We start from the raw sequence: 16,466 nt of genomic DNA, 5'->3' as shown, positions 1-16,466 counted from the left end.
TTAGAGCAGAGGTAAATTCCCCCAGATCCTCCTCCAGCAGGAGGGAAAGCAGGTCTTGCCATGGGAAAAGTAACTTCTTGGTCCCGGAAGGTTTCAGGCCTGAGTAGAGAAACAAGGAGTCCTTGATGCCTAGGTCCCCTGGTTTAGGGAATCCATGGAGCTTCAAAGGGACCTAGAACAACTTCCTACCCTGTTTATTGGGAGCCTTGTTCTTCCCCTTGACCACATAAATGCTTGAATTGCCTGTTCAACAGAAGTGCTCCATGCAATCAGTTTTGCCAAATTACTAACCAACACATTGAGACTCAAGCACATTCTGTGCCACAACTATTTGATTTCTAGGCTGCCCCATCCACTCAAGAGGCCTGGAACTCCTGCTAGAAGAGCAAGAGTCTTGCCCATTTGAGTTCCATTGTGTTATGAACCCACAGAACACACAAGGACCCTGAAGCAGGTTCTTATTCCATTCTATTACAATACAGATTTGTAAGGGCAGTGACAGAGATAAGCCCTGAGGGCCAGGGGAATCAGTGAGGGACATAGCCTAGCTGGAAAAGCCAGAGAGCTTCTTGGATAAATTAATACTGAAGCTTAATCTTGAAAAGTAAGCAGAGGGTACCTAGACACTGTCCATACCCTGCTGCCTGGAACATCCTTCCTTGTTATCTCCAGGCAGCAGGGTATGGAGAACATTTGCAAGAGTTGGAGGCTAGAGAAGGCAGAGTGTCTGCAGCATGGAGAATAGAACATGAGTAAAGAGAAGTGCACCTTTGTGCACTAGGGAACCTGTGTAATGAATGTTGAATAGAGGACCTGATGGCCTTAAAGGTTCTTTGCAGTCTGCATGTCACCTTCTTAGCAGTCTGCAAGTCGCTGAGACGAAATGTTTCTAAGTTTTTCTGGGTCCGTTTGCTTGGCAAGTGGTAATAATTGGCATATCGGAGAGACTAGCTTTGCTGAGAAGTCAGGGACTTACCTGGCCAGGCACATGATCATCCCACAAGTGAGTTCTGCGGCACTGAGGCTGTTCCCATTGGGGGTGCTAAAGATCAAAGAAAAGGGGGACATCAATGGGCACAGACCCAGTATTCCCACTCCTTCCCCAAGAGAAAGCCTTGAGTGTAGGCTGTGTTCTCTCACTCCTGCTCCATGAACTGACCACGCCACTGTCCAGAGTTCTCTGATGTACTCTCGCCCTAAGCCAAGGGCTGGAAAGAAACCCCCTTCCCCTGGCTTTATGTTTCCCTGCAGAGGGACCTCCATTAGAGAAACATATCTGGCTTCTCTCTATCCAAACACTCCTCCCAAGGCAGAGAAGTGTCTCACATGATCAGATTTGTGTGTGGTTCAGCCCTTTTCTTTCTCCTATTTCAGGATCTACCTGCCTCCAGAAAGCACAAATTCCCTGCTGCTCCTACCATTGATCTTACCAAGGTCAGAGTCTCTCGAATTCAGGGCTCAGTCCAATGCCTACATACCTTCATCAAGTTACCCAACCTGGGTTTTTTTTTTTTTTTTTTTTTTACAAGGCCTCGCTCTGTCACCCAGGCTGGAGTGTACTGGCATGATCACAGCTCACTGCAGCCTTGACTTCCCAGGGCTCAAGCAATCCTTCCAGCTCAACCTTCTCAGTAGCTGAGACTACAGGCTGGTGCCAACATACCTGGCTTTTCTTTCCTTCTTTTTTTTTTTTTTGTATTTTTGTAGAGATGGGGGTCTCACTTTGTTGCCCAGGCTGGTCTCAAACTCCTGGGCCCAAGTGATCCTCCCACCTTGGCCTTCCAAAGTGCTGGGATTACAGGTGTGAGCCCCCACACGCAGCCCCAACCTAGCTTTTATTAGTAATCTCCACCTGTCTGACTACTCTTCCTATCTCTCAACAAGTTCTGAACTGAGAAAGCCTCTTCACACCCTAAGTCACAGGGCAATCCAGACCCTTCCCATTTTATAAACAAAAAAATAGAGGTGGCAACCCACAAAACTATTTTTCTTTTCTTAAATGCTTTTTAGGTTTTTGAAAGAATTTCATATACGTGTTCACCCTGATTATTCCCCTACTGGGTCTGTCTTTTTCATCTCTGGAATGAAGGTTAATAAGGTTACAAGAAGAAAAAGTCAAGAGATCCTGTATAAGATAAACGGACTCTCAGAGTCTGTCTGCCTGCAAAACCACCTGGCTTCTCATCCTCCCACAGCAAACAGGCTGTATGGGGGAGCAAGTAGAGGTGCAGAGATTGGGGCCTGGCTGCCTCTGGGTCCAAGGCAAGAATGTGGGATGGGTTATCGTTTAACATTTCTGCTGTTGAATATTGACTTCAATCAGGTGACCAATTAACCTCTACCCTACAGGGGGAAGTGCAGCACAGGGGAGGGGAAAGGTCTTAAGGACAATGAAGTCCCCAAGGGAAGAGAAAAGTCTTAAGGACAAAGAGGCCTGGGGATGGCCTTGCCATACCATCTAAGTGACAGAACAGGTACAGTACAGCACCGGCGTGCTGATGACCTCTGCCCCTGTGTTTCTGCAGAAACAGCTTTAAATGGGACCCTTCTCCTCTTGCCCTAGAGCACTGAAAGAGAAACTAGTGTCTTAGTTCCAGAAGGTGGCAGGGAAGTGGGGAGGGCAAGGATTCTAGTCATTAGTCTGCTAGCAAAGGTTGTGCCTCTGTACAAGCACAGTAAAGTAGAGCTGACAAAAACCTGCCACAAACAGCATTAATAGAGGCAGAGGGGGCTGGGTGGGAGCAGGAAATGCAGATGAACTCACTGACCTTCCGATTCCTGAACCAGGTCACAGAGGTGCAAGCAACTGCGCATGGGGTGGGTTCGTGAAACATTTTGAGATTATGCAGGGACTCTCAATTTCAAAAACTGTGTAACACCCTGATGGCATTGGTGATATAGTGGTGAGCATAGCTGCCTTCCAAAAACCTTGAAACCACTATGCTGTGTGTGTTGACCATGCAGGCCCTAGACCAGGCATCCTCCTGGAAGCCCTTCCAATGGACTCAGCTTTCTCTCAAGTGAGTTTTTTCTCCCTAGGTGTGGTCAGTCTCCGCACTCACCCCCCTACCCCCAAACCGCCCGCAGCCTCCATGACTTACTTCATAACCAAGATGCCCTTCCTTGTTGCGGCCTCCAGATCCACATTGTCCACACCTGTGCCAGCCCTGCCCACCACCTGGAGTTTCTCAGCTGCGTTGATGACATCAGCGGTCACCTTGGTGGCAGAGCGAACAATAAGGCCTTCACAGTCCTGAAGCAGAAAAAACATTTGGGTCCAGAAAGTCATTCTGTGAGAACTCGTAAAGCCGCAGGCACATCATTGCTTACTCCTGAGTAAGAGATGCATTTCCAGAACCTTAGGAGGTCACTGATGACTGCCAGTTCATAGACATCTTTGGTATACTCACTAGGGAAATGTGGGCTAGGACTCATGCTGATTTTTACTTAGAGTGGAGGAGACTGTGCCTCTAACACACCAACTGCTTTGTTTGGCATGCTCAAGAAAGGGCAGCATTGGCCCATGGGCTCTGGGCACCTGGCTCATCTCTCTAGACAGCACCATGATGCCTGCATCCTGGATGTCCATCAGACACATGCTGGAAGTCAGGGGCCATTTCCTGTTCCTCTCTGTATACCCTATCATTCCTGCACATTGCTTGCTCAAAATGGGAGTTCCTGCCTGCTGGCTGATTTTGATATATCCAAAGAAAGAAAGGCAATGTCATCTGTCCACGCATCTGATAGGTTCTGCCATTGGTCAGGCCTGGGTTCAAATCCAAGTCCCCTGCCTTCCAAGCTATGAATCAGCTTCGGCCTTCTCAAGTGTGTGAGGAACAAGCGAGAGAGAACAGGCACAGCACCTAGCACAGTATCTGGCGACGCTTAATGAACATCACTACCTCCATTAGACACTGAGCTACTAAGGGCAGAGGTGGGATCAAATTCTACTTTGTAAGCCCCTGTCCCTGATACAGGGAAGGCACTCAATAAATGTTGGTTGGCCGAATGAGTAAATAATGAATGAAACGAATGTTGAAAGAAAAACATTTCCTAAAAGAGAGACCAAAGGAAGAGGGGCAGGGGAAAAATGAGAGCAATTAAATTCATCTAGACTTGCTCAGACACCCAGGCAATATTAGACTAAAAATATACATATGCAAAAAATAAGACACTGAATTCATCACAGCCACTATACGTGAGCTAAGTCAGATCCCCAAGACAATCTTCCTTATGCTCACCCAGAATCCTGTGGTATGTGGTTCTTTCCAGAATAAGAATATTCTTGCTCAAACACAGAATGAGAATCCCTAAGAAATAGGGCAGGTGAGCAAGTCCACACTCTGTCCCAAAGTGGCAGACACCAGGCCGGTAAGAAAGCAGCAAGTATGCTTTCAAAAGCACCAAGCTGGGAATCAGGAAGACAGAGTTCTAATCCTAGGTCTGCCAACAATGTGTGGGTCACTGCAGTAATTCACCTCACTCTATACCCCTAGTCTCTACCTGTAAAATAAAAGAGATGGAGCACATGGCTCCTCAGATCCATTTTCCCCGTAGAGCTCTCAGCTGGATCCCATGAAAACCTTCTTTTACCTTCATTCCCACTGCATGGATTCTGGAGATAGAGAAAGGTCATGAGAAGTTGGCTCCTAGGGTAAGGGCCCACACTGTGTTTGTTGTGCACGAGCCTAGAGCATAGGAGCAAATATGGACAAAGTAAATGTAAGGAGAGCAGTGGGTAATTTTATCTCCACTAAGAAGAGAAGAGGAATGATGCTTAGGCTGCAGCATAGAATATTTAAGCCTTAAGAGCTTCTAAACACTGGAAGAATTGTTCAAGAGCAATAGTAGAACGATTCCCCTGGAGGTGTTTATGCATCACACATCCTCACTGCTTGGGGGCTGTGCCTACCAGCAGAGAGAAACATGCAGGCGGCCTGGAAGACACTCCAAGTCCTTTTATGTCCGAGGTTCTGAAGCAGAACGTCAGAGTGGGAGATTTGAAGAAATGTTCACCAGCATCTGGTCCAACTCCATTTTACAGAGGAAAAACTGAAGCCCAACAAAGTTAAGCCTGCCTACTTTCCCTTCCCCTCCCCTGTACTTTTCTTCCATCATTTTATCGGATGCCCGCTATGTACGTATCTGGCATTATGCTAAACTGATTATGACCTGGGTGTATACAAGTCACATGGGCACCCAGGGCTTAGAGGAATCAAACAGAAGCCACCTCAGTGCTGACTGCCCCAATGCTGAGGCCAACACCAGGTGAGCACCTGGAGGTATTCTGATTTCCCCCCATAGTAGCCTAGTTAAATATCAGCCAAGCCAGGCAGAAACAGGATACTGGCATCTTTTCCACATTCAAGTCCACCACACAGGCTCAAAAGAAAAGGATTTCCCTGCCTGGACACACTTTACTGACTTTTCAAGGTGCAATAAAGTTATCTTCCAGGAAACATTTGCCAACAACCCTGAACTGTCACTCTCCCTACACCCCACCATTTTTGTTGTGATCACCAATATAATATGTTTCATATCTAGTTGTCCTCTCTTAGACCTGCAGTTTGGTCTCCTTAGTTATATTTTCTATGCCTAATGCAGGGATTTTATATTAAAACTTTATCTACTCTATACCATATACCCATAGTACCAGCCTCACCAGCACATAAACCATTTATTGAGCACCTGCTGGGTACTAGGCATTACACCAGTTGCTTTACATTATTCTCTTCACAACTCCAAGGAGAAGGGGTATAATCATCCCCAGTTTCCAGATAAAGAAACAGAGGCTTTGAGAGGTAACCTGCCCAAGGTCACTCTTACAGATCAAAAACCAGCCAAGAACTGGAAAGTCATTGACACTGGCTAACTCTGAGACTGTAACTGAAGAAGAGTTGGTAGACCTGCCAAGATGTCAAGAAGATAGGGCCAGAGCCAAGGCCATGGCCAGTTAGGTGCAAAAACCAAACTGTAAAATCCCTTGGAGAGATTTACTAGTAACAATAGCTACCATTTTTTGAGCAAGTACTTTACATCCATCACTGTGCTTCACAACAATCCTAAGACAGATATTACAATTATCCCTATAGTACAGACAAGCAAACTGACACTTAAAGAATTTAGAGAACTTGCTGAAGTCACATAGCTAGGATATGGCAGAAGCTGGAATCAAGTCCAAATCTGTTGAGTTCCAACTACCTTCCAAATACAGCATTTAGACACCTAAACCAGGAGAGACATTGCCAGAAATCCTGTGGCTTCTCCAAGATGGCAGAAGCTCCCTAACAAAGGTCCCTGGATCTTCTGGTGACCTGCTCCTCCCAGCCAGCCTGCCTACTGGGGGATAATAGAAATAGGCACAAATGCCTCTGTCGAGAAGAGCAAGTTGCCTGTGGCCTGTAGGCAAGCTCACAGTTGATACTTCACAGTGAAGTGTTTTATACACTTCCATTGAATAAATGAATTCGGTGATGAGAGGCCGGTAGAAACCACCCTCATCAGTCCCCCATCCTCACACCTTCACCCTCTTTCCCAAATAACTTTAACATTTCACATGCCTGAAAATTACTCATTAGAAATCCCTTCCTTTGACTGTGATAAGGAGGCATAAGGTCTACTTCTAAGAGTGCTCAAGGATTTTCAAAAATCTTATTAAAAGAAGTTGAAAAAAAGCAGGAAAAACATGTTCAGAAATTGACAAATCAGTCAACAGAACTAAATAGACACTAGACAAACAGAATATGATATGTGAGAATTTAGAAAATAAAAAGCAGAACTCAAATTGATGCGGAAAGGAAGAACTAAACAAGAAATAGTGTTATGAAAATTCAAGAAGAAAAATAATAGATTGCTACCTCACTTCAGATTTTTAAAAATCCAGATGAATTAAAGAATTTTTAAAAATATAAGCATTAAAAGAAAATGTCAGGGGATATTTTTATGACTCGGATTGGGAAAACCTTTCATAAGCAAGGCACAAATCTTAGAAACTCTGGAAGAAAATATTGACAAATCCAGTTACATTCAAATTTTAAACTTCTGCATGGAAAAAGATCCCATAAACAAAAGCAAGTAGTGGTCCTGATATGTGGAGAGAACTCCTTTCACCATATGTAACAGAACAAGGATTCATCACCAAAAGTGATAGAATTCCTACAAATCAACTTTTTTTTTTTTTTTTTTTTTTTTTGAGACAGAGTTTCACTCTTATTGCCCAGGCTGGAGTGCAATGGCGCGATCTTGGCTCACTGCAACCTCCGCCTCCCGGTTTCAAGTGATTCTCCTGCTTCAGCCTCCCGAGTAGCTGGGATTATAGGCATGCACCACAAATCCACTTTTTTAAAGGATAAAGAGCACAATAAAAAAATAGGTAAATATATAAATAGGCAATGCACAGAAGAACTACAAAGTGGTCACTAGTTTCACTAGTTTACAGACTCTTCAACACTAGATATCAAGGAAATCTAAATTTTTAAATATGATATTTTTGGGCATCATTTTGGCAGAAAGAAAATGAATAATATTCAGCATTGGTGAGCATGGAGGGAAACAGGAGTGTATACTGCATGACCTTTTTGGAGGGCAACTGGGCAGTGGGTGGGTAAGCACATTTTTAGTGGTCATTTCTTTGCAGCCAGCACTGACACCTTAGAAAATTGGTAACACACTGAGGAAACGCAACCTCCTTTCAAGTGGTCAGCTCAGGACCAAAAGTCAAAGTTCAACTGACAAGAAGCAGGCATGGAGCAAAAGGAGAAGGGACCACCCAGAGTCATCATCTTATCACCTTGTCTCTCTAGCATCAAGTTCCAGAGCCCAGATCTCAGGCCCAGTCCTGCTCCAGAGGCTCTACCAATCACTCCCTTGGGCCTTAAGGGTCCATCCTTCTTCAATGTTCTCTCCAAAGCTGCCAAAATGCTCCCCAAACCTTGCAAACCTGCTCCCCACAGGCAACACTAGCTGGAGAGCATGCAGACTCCCCAAAGTCCACCCATTCTTGTAGCCCCTGAACAAGCACAGAAACAGCACTATTGTTTCTTTCATGAGCATGGACTCTCTGGATGGATCTCCCTTGTGAAGATTTATGCTGTAGTCTCTTCACTTTTCCCTCAAACCAGCCTTCTTTGGTGCCAGTGAAACTAAGAGTCCCCAGTCAGACTCCTACAGATGAGCATCAGGTCTCACCTCTCCCAAGGGCAGAAACTGTCACTCAGGAGACCCTGGTCCCACATTAGAACCAGACATCCCACATCAGTCAGAGTTAATGAGCTTCCAAGGCCTCTTACAACCTCAACTACCCACTCTATCCACTCATTCAATCAGCACATATTCACAGACAGCCTGAATCCAACCTACCTCCTGCTGGACCCTCAAAGCCCCTGCACCCAAGCCCCTTCCCTCCTCACGCCACAACGCACCCCCTTCAAAGACTTTGCCCCAAGCTGTCTGCTCCTGTCCTCTACTTATGGAAACCACAGCCCTAACCAAATGCACCCATCTGCTCACATCCTCTGCAGTTTGCGATTAAAACTTCTCCAGTGTCCAGAGATCCTCCCCCCTCTTTGTCATTCCTTGGGTGAGGAAGCAAGTCTCTCTCTACACAGCACCAAATTCTGATGTTCACTGCCCTCTGCGTGTGGCTTCTGTGTCTGCACTGTGGCGGGAACAGGCACTTCCCACACTTCCTACAGTCCTCCCGCTCCCCTGTCCTTAGCTGCTGTTCAGCTAGAAAACTGCCTGATTTATGGCTGTTCCAGACAAACTGCTAACTCAGCAATGGGAATCCATTGCCATTCCTCAGGTTCACACATGCTTCCTTTCCCAAGGGGACAAGCTTGGCCTAGGAGGTAATTCTAGCATTGCCATGCCTCTGACTTAAATCATAGGGCAAGACAATGAAACTATCCAGGTCATGTTCCCCAGCTATAGGGAAGGCAGGTCTACCCTGTTTTGCACAAGATGTGTGATCCTGATTAATTTGATGGTTATTTAACTTTTGCAAACTAAATCCTTGTGTAAAGGCTGGGAACTTCCTATTTTAAAGAAATTTGAAAAGAAATTTGGCATGGAAAGATTTATTCCCTTCTTAATCTTTCTTCAAGTACTGATATGAAGATATGGATGTGCTTCAGTAAATTAAATACCATTACCAGTGTTTAGTTTAGTGGTCCTGACCAGCAATGCTACTTAATGAAACAGAAGAAAATACCAGAATGCATCATATGTAAAAAGAGTAAGTATTATTTCATAAAATTTGTGTGTGTCTGTGTGTACACATATGTATGAGTGTTTAAGTTATGACATAAAACAAATTTCTTATTGTGGGTCACAGTCAAAGTTTAAAAGCCACTGATACATGGTAATATTATTTAAATATTTTCCGGCATATTAGGTATATTTAAGATGTGAGTTCCAAACAAGATGCTTTATTATTTTAAGCCAACGTTTTCCAAACTTTTTTGACTGAGGCTCATTGTAAGAAACACATCTTTGTTGGTGGAGGGGTGGGACAGGGTCTAGCTCTGTTGCCCAGGATGGATTGCAGTGGCGAGATCATGGCTCACTGCAGCCTCAAACTCCTAGGCTCAAGCGATCCTCCCACTAGAGCACCAGGTTGGGAGGAGTGACAGCAACCAGGGCCTCAGCCCTCCACCCCATCCCCCAGTAGCTGAGACTACAGGCTTGTGCAAGATAGTTAGCTAATGTTCGTATTTTTTGTAGAGACAGGGTTTTGCCATGTTGCCCAGTCTGGTCTCGACCTCCTCAGTTCAAATGATCTGCCTCCTTTGGCCCCTCCCAAAGTGTTGGGATTACAGGCGTGAGCCACCGCACCCGGCCAAGAAACACATTTTTAAGTTGTAATTTCATACTCACATGCCACACACATACAACTACACAACATAATTGAAACAAAATTCATGAAACAGTACTTATAGCCTTACTATCTGCATTGCTGTCTGATATTTCCTACTTTGTTTTTTAAAATGCTAGTCATGACCCCTTAAACTGAACTATGACTTGCTTCAAGTCTGAAAAGCACCACTGAAAGGGCAGGGAGGAATGATTGTACTTCCTGACCAGGGGGTGAGTGAGAGGAGACTGCCTGCCCAGAATACAAGGCAGTGGGAACCAAGGCCAGGCTCGGTTCTAGCAATGCTGCCAAAGCTTCCTTCAGCATTAAAGAGACTTCAGTGGGGGAGGGCAGGAGACACTATGCCAGACACCTCTTCATGCAGAATAAAAAGGCATAGTGTAGAAATGAGGACCCTTCAGTGGGCTGACCAAGGAGATTAATTGGCGTTGTGAACCAAATGTGTTGCAAAGACAGACAAGAAAGCTGAGCCCTCCCAAACAGTCCAAAAATGCCCAGCAGTCAAGTTAGCCAACAAACACTCCTCCTCTCCTGCCAAGAGTTTTCAGCGCCTTTAAAATGTTCTCCAAGTTTCAGCACCAGACTCCCAGCATCCACCCAGCTGATTCCTGACTTCATGGAACAACCCCTCATTATGGATGAGGCCTCCCATTCCTCTCAATTCTGCCCTCATCCCTCCCTATCCCCACCCCCTCACTGGGGTATCAGGTTAGAAATTAGAAATTTCCTTTAGAGAGGTGAAAGCACTTGATTGCCACCCTCTTCCCAACCTGGTGCTCTGGTGGAGGTGAGAGTCAGAGGCTGTTCTGCAGGACACCCCACTGCCTTTCCTGGTTGTTCCCCAGAGCCATTGATACAATTTCACACAAGAAAGGAGGTGACAGATGTGAGGAGCCTGCCACCCATCCAATCCTACTCAAGTCCTAAGCCCTTGCCCACCAATTCGGTGCATGATGATTGGACCTTTCTCTGGCTTTTCCAGAAGGGGAACACGCAAAGGTTAGGGAGCTGGATGGTCTAATTCGGGGCTATGCTCTTGTGTCATCTGCTCAACTGTCTCCTGCGTATTAGCCATGCTCCCTAACCAGCTTACAAACTTCTTGAAGGCAGGGACCAAATTCTTCTGAGTACAGGGCAGAGCTGGATACTTGGATATAGTGTCATGACATGGTGACAAGATCCATGCCAGCAGATACAAAGGCAGACAAAGTGAGCGAGGCAGTTTCCAGGACCACGTGGTTGTGGCACAACTAAAGCAACAACAGCAGCCTCTGCGGTCTAAGGGGTCCTCGGAGGAGGAGATGGCTGAAGGTGGTGGACAGGGCTGAGGCTGGCAGAAGGCGGTTGTGCGATTTGGAGGGTGGGGGAGAATATACCGGATCAGGTGAGGTAGAGACTGGGCAGCTGGGTCGACTACAGAGGTCGAAAGTGCAGGCACTGGAGTGAAGAGTTCACAAAATAAATATTCCGGACAAGGCCACCAGGCCCAGCAGGCCTTTTCAAACACGGTAGATAAAGATTTGAAGTAGATTAATTATATATCACAACAAAAGGAGATAAAAATTTGCTAAGACTATAAATCATCTGGGAGCGTTTGGGATCGGATTCTAGTCGAGTCTGGTCACTCCCAACCAGCGACAAACCAAAGGTGGGGAGGAGGCTAAATCTGGACCCCAGCGCTCCCCGCCCGCCTCCTTTTCCTCCGAAGGCTCCCAGGAGGCAGAGGGGCGGCGAAAGCACGGAGCAGTCTTGCATCAGACGAGGGGCGGGTACGCGTTTGCTGCCTTACGAGGGCTGCCTTCCCCTGCAGCTGCCCCAGCAGCCACGAGACTGGTTGGGACACCGCCAGCTTCCCCCCGCCCCCCGACCCCCGCCCCCAACCCTGCCACCGCCAAGGCAGGCTAGAATCGGCGGGGAGGCCCAGAACTTGGTTGGGAAGAATCGCCAGTCCCTGGGTTCCCCGCAAAGAAGCCACTTTGGGGCCCCTCTCCCGATCGCCCCGCGCGGAGGCGGTTGGGGGTTGGGGGAGAGGCGGCGCGAGGCTGCCGGAACAACTGCGCGCTAAGGCGCTGGGGCGCCGCGCTGGCATCCCGCGCTGGCATCCGCGAGCAGCCTGCAGGACCAGTTGGAGCAGCCCGCACTTTGCAATGCTAGCGGAGGCATGCCAACGTGAATGACGCGGTTGCAAACTAAAAGAAAAGTTTGCATCTCGCCGCCGTTTGTTCTTCCCTCTTTCTGCCTCCTCCCGCCCCCGTTCTCCTCTACCCCCCAATCTCAGGAGGCCCCGGAACTAACTGATACGGGGGGCATGCGAGGGGGGCGCGCTGGCCTGGGCGCAGCCAGCCTTTTTGCGTGGAGGTTGCCCTAGAGACCTCAATTTTCTCTCTCTCGCCTTACCTGCAGCTCGGCTATCAGCTCCTCTTTGCTAAGGTTCTGCTTTTCCACCACCTGCAGCCCTCCATCTTGCAAGATCTTCCGGCAGCAAGGGTCCAGGCTGTCACTGATGAGCACTTTCCGCAGATTTGCAAAAGCCATTGCTGGAGTTGGCCTCGGAATCGGCCGCTGTGAGTAGAAGTACCTAAGCCAAGAAGCTGCGGTTCGGCCTGGCGCGCTAGATAATTGGGCAGTATTCTCGAGCTCCCGCTCCCCAGTCATCTCCTCCTCCTCCTCCTCCTCCTACAGTCTCCTTTTGATTGGACGGAAATACTCAAACTCTCCGCGACTCCGCCTCCTCCTCGCGGCTCTGAGGTTGCCAAATCCCTGCCCGCTTTATTATCCTCCCGCGATGAGTTTCTCCATCTCAGCCAAAGCTCTTACCTACACCTGGTGAGCATATAAAAAGCACAATTTACGCAGACTAGCTGATGCATATCTGAAACGAACGGAGAAATACACCTCATCCTGAGAGAAAAACTTCATTTTCACTTTTCCTCCTAAGGATTCATTTATTAATTCCTTACGAAATTTTTTTTGAGTGGGTAAATGTGCAAGGCACTGTGCTAGACGTTGAAGGGAATTCGACTATTAAAAAGAAAATGTCCAACAATGATAGACTGGATTAAGAAAATATGGCACATATACACCATGGAATACTATGCAGCCATAAAAAAATGATGAGTTCATGTCCTTTGTAGGGACATGGATGAAATTGGAAATCATCATTCTCAGTAAACTATCGCAAGAACAAAAAACCAAACACCGCATATTCTCACTCATAGGTGGGAATTGAACAATAAGAACACATGGACACAGGAAGGGGAACATCACACTCTGGGGACTGTTGTGGGGTGGGGGGAGGGGGGAGGGATAGCATTAGGAGATATACCTAATGCTAAATGACGAGTTAATGGGTGCAGCACACCACCATGGCACATGTATACATATGTAACTAACCTGCACATTGTGCACATGTACCCTAAAACTTAAAGTATAAAAAAAAAAAAAAGATATATCCTCTTTCCTCTGGTGGCCTAACATCCTAGAGTACCAAGCACACAGACTTGGAAAGTTACGTAGTGAAAAGCAATAGGAAGCGTTCTGAGACACCAAGGAGCTGTGATTAATTTCAAATTAGTGATGCAATGAGAATTATGAGTTTATAAAAGAGCGGGGACCTGGTGCATTTAAATTAGGCATACTTTGTTAAAGTTATTTATTTCCTTTCCCTCCACTTCCTCTCTAATTATGAAAAAGAAGAAAAGGAAAACGGGATGTCAGTGTGGTTTAATTGACCAAGGAGGCACTTCTCAGCTCTTAACTCTTTTATATTTAAACCCCATAACCGACGTGCTCTCTCATGCCCCATTTTACAGAAATGTCAGAAAATTCAATTTGGGATTAAAGTCACCTAGAATCAGAAGCAGAATCAGAGATGCTCATAGTTGAATTAGAATTCAGCTTTATGGACATATCCAGTCCAACTAACCATTGTGTGTTATGTCATCCTGAGCTATTCATAACTCAAGTGCTAGATCCTTATCCTACAGAACTATGCAATATCAATTCTATAAAGTAATGAAAATTCTATACTGATAATTCCTAGGCACAAATCAGATTTTTAGACACAATGTCCTCAGTGGGTAAAAAAAAAAAATTGTCTATCATGTTTGCTTGTTCGGATGAATTGTTATTCCTACATTCCAAGACTCATGAGTATTCAAATTCTCTGTCTCTCTTGAAGTGCCCAGCAGTACCCTGGGGTCTAGGGACAGACAGGGGACCTATCCCAGGAGGCTTAATGGAGGGTCTTGGGAAGCATCCATTTTTGTAACTGCTTTCCTTCAACTCCTCCCAGGGCTCACTAACTGCTTCCTTTCAGTGTAGAATCTAAACCCTGCTATCGTTAACATGTAATCCCACCCTTTCACACCAAGTCAAACTTCTTGGATACTGTCTGAACGCACAACCCAGAGGGCCTCCTAAGCCTGAGGGCCACCTACTTTTAAAACAGATCCAAGCCACACAATAAAAGACACTTCTAAACCATTAAGAAAATAATTAACAGATAAGAGTCCATTTCCAAGTGAAAAGGAGGGTGTGTGATAATTGTTACATAAGTCAGAAATGTTCCCTCCTTTTAAATTTCTATAGAATTAACTTCAAGTTATCTCACAGTGCCTTAAGCAATATATTTATGAACTTTTCATGTCTTGTTCCCCATGAACTCTCATTTCCTTAAATCAGAGACACAACTTTGTATACCCCCAGTAGTGCCTAGCACCATGCCTTCCACATCACAGAGGCTCAGAAGAGGTTTGATTCAAAAATTAATTTATCCAGTACCTCCTATGTGCTAGGCCCTGTGACACATAAGACACAGCCTTCTTTCCTCAAAAAGAAAAAAGAACAACATTTTAAGAAGAGTACCCCGGCATGGTGGCACATTGCTATAGTCCTATCTACTTGGGAGGCTGAGGCAGGAGGATTGCTTGAGCCCAGGAGTTTGAGGCTGCAGTGAACCATGATTGTGTCACTGCACTCCAACCTGGGCAACAGAGTGAGACCTGTCTCTAAAAAATAATAAAAAAAAATTAAAAAGGTATAGTTTAAGAATTATAAATAAAGGTGTGCTGGAGTGCTTTGGGAGCAAGGAGGAGAACCATCTCCTGAGGTGCCAGGAAGATTTCCAAGCAAGGTTACCTTTCAGCTAACCTTTTGAAACTCATTCAAGGCAGCTACTTTGAGAGGCTCGAGGATACAGAGATAGGTAAAACATAACCTGCCTTGAAGCTGCTCATAGTTAACTGCCTAATCTTGAGAGCTGAATATGAATTAGCCAGGGGGAGAAGAAATGACATTTCCAAAGGCTTAGGAGTTCAATTTGAGGAGTTGCAACATGTTCATGGCTTCTCTACCATGGCTGTGGGGGATGCCAGTGGGATACCAGGAGGTGAGACTGCAGAGGGGCCAGGGGCTGCTCATGAAGTGTCTTGCCCTGAGGAGGAGTTTAAACTTGACTCCAAAGTTAGTACAGAGGTACCAAGTGATTTTTAGAAGCGATATCATTAAATGTGTTGCTGGTCGGGCTGAGACCTGATACTGCCAATACAGATATATCCCTCACCACTACACCCCAGAATCTCCAACATCAATTGCAAACTAAGGGTTTTTCTTTGATAATTGAGGGTTGGAGTTGGGGAAATTTCTCCCTCTCCCTGTGTTATTGCATCCATCCATAAAACAGGAACTTTGGCCAGCTTGGAAGTAGTAGGAAAACAGTTCTGCCCTTCTCCTCAGACCCCTCCTTCTCTCCCTTCCTCTGGCCCCAACCCCTTCAGAAGAGAAAACCATTCTGATTAATGAAGTTTGGGGAAAAGGTCCTAGTGCGTGCCCAGGCCAGCCCCTTTTGGCTCTCTCTTTCGAAGCTGGAAGCCTAAAATTATGTACACACTCCTGCTTCCTTGTGTGTAGTGAATCTGTCAAGGCAAGACCTACCCCTACCTAAGGTTGCAAGATGTCCAGCTGTTCCGCCTGTAACTCTGAGGATAAAGTTAATGGGGTTAAGGGGAGGAGAGTAGGAACTCTCTTTTTCTGCTTGGAGACCAGCTGTGATATCCAAACTCGAATCATAAGAAATAAAATATGTAACAAACCTGCATGTCGTGCACATGTACCCTAGAACTTAAAGTATAATAAAAAAAAGAAATAAAATGATATTTTAAGATGCAGAAAATGAACTGTCATCTGTAAAACAGGCATATCTTGATTTGAATTTCAGCTTCTCAAGTTATGAACAATGTGATTTTGGGCAAATTACATTGCCCCCCTAAGACTTAGTTTTCTCCTCTGTAATATGGAATGAATAGTATGATAGTGCTTACTTCATAAGGCTTTTGTAGGGATTAAATAAGGCAAAGCATACAAGTGAGTGTAATCTCTAGTGCTTGACTTTCCTTCATTCATCCACTCAATCAGTGTATATTTATTGAAACTGTAATGTGTCAGGCACTGCTGAGGGGGTTGGAAATGAAGCTTTGATTAAGACCGTCTCTGCTCTCATGGAGCTTACATTGCGTTTGAGGATAGAAAATAAATAAATAAACAAAAAATTGAACTGGGTAATCTCAGGGCATATATAATAAATAATGTAAAA

At 45.6% G+C, this 16,466-nt stretch overlaps 1 protein-coding gene across 1 annotated transcript in view; it reads right to left on the bottom strand.

Annotated features, from left to right (window-relative positions):
* The window catches only part of PHGDH (phosphoglycerate dehydrogenase), a 32,467-nt gene extending 19,755 nt beyond the window's left edge, over nucleotides 1-12,712 (bottom strand). The window contains exons 1-3 of the mRNA XM_003806303.5: nucleotides 12,272-12,712; nucleotides 3,102-3,253; nucleotides 977-1,042 (exon numbers count right to left, since the gene is read on the bottom strand). Of these exons, the coding sequence (XP_003806351.1) occupies nucleotides 977-1,042; nucleotides 3,102-3,253; nucleotides 12,272-12,529 (476 nt within the window). The 5' untranslated portion in view covers nucleotides 12,530-12,712. The remainder of the gene's footprint in view (nucleotides 1-976; nucleotides 1,043-3,101; nucleotides 3,254-12,271) is intronic.
* Between the last annotated feature and the right edge of the window lie 3,754 nt (nucleotides 12,713-16,466).

The sequence above is a fragment of the Pan paniscus genome, chromosome 1 (assembly GCF_029289425.2).
Source record: "Pan paniscus chromosome 1, NHGRI_mPanPan1-v2.0_pri, whole genome shotgun sequence".
NCBI lineage: Eukaryota > Metazoa > Chordata > Mammalia > Primates > Hominidae > Pan > Pan paniscus.
The sequence above is the reverse complement of the archived record's forward strand: the minus strand, read 5'-3'. Positions and strand labels throughout refer to the sequence as shown.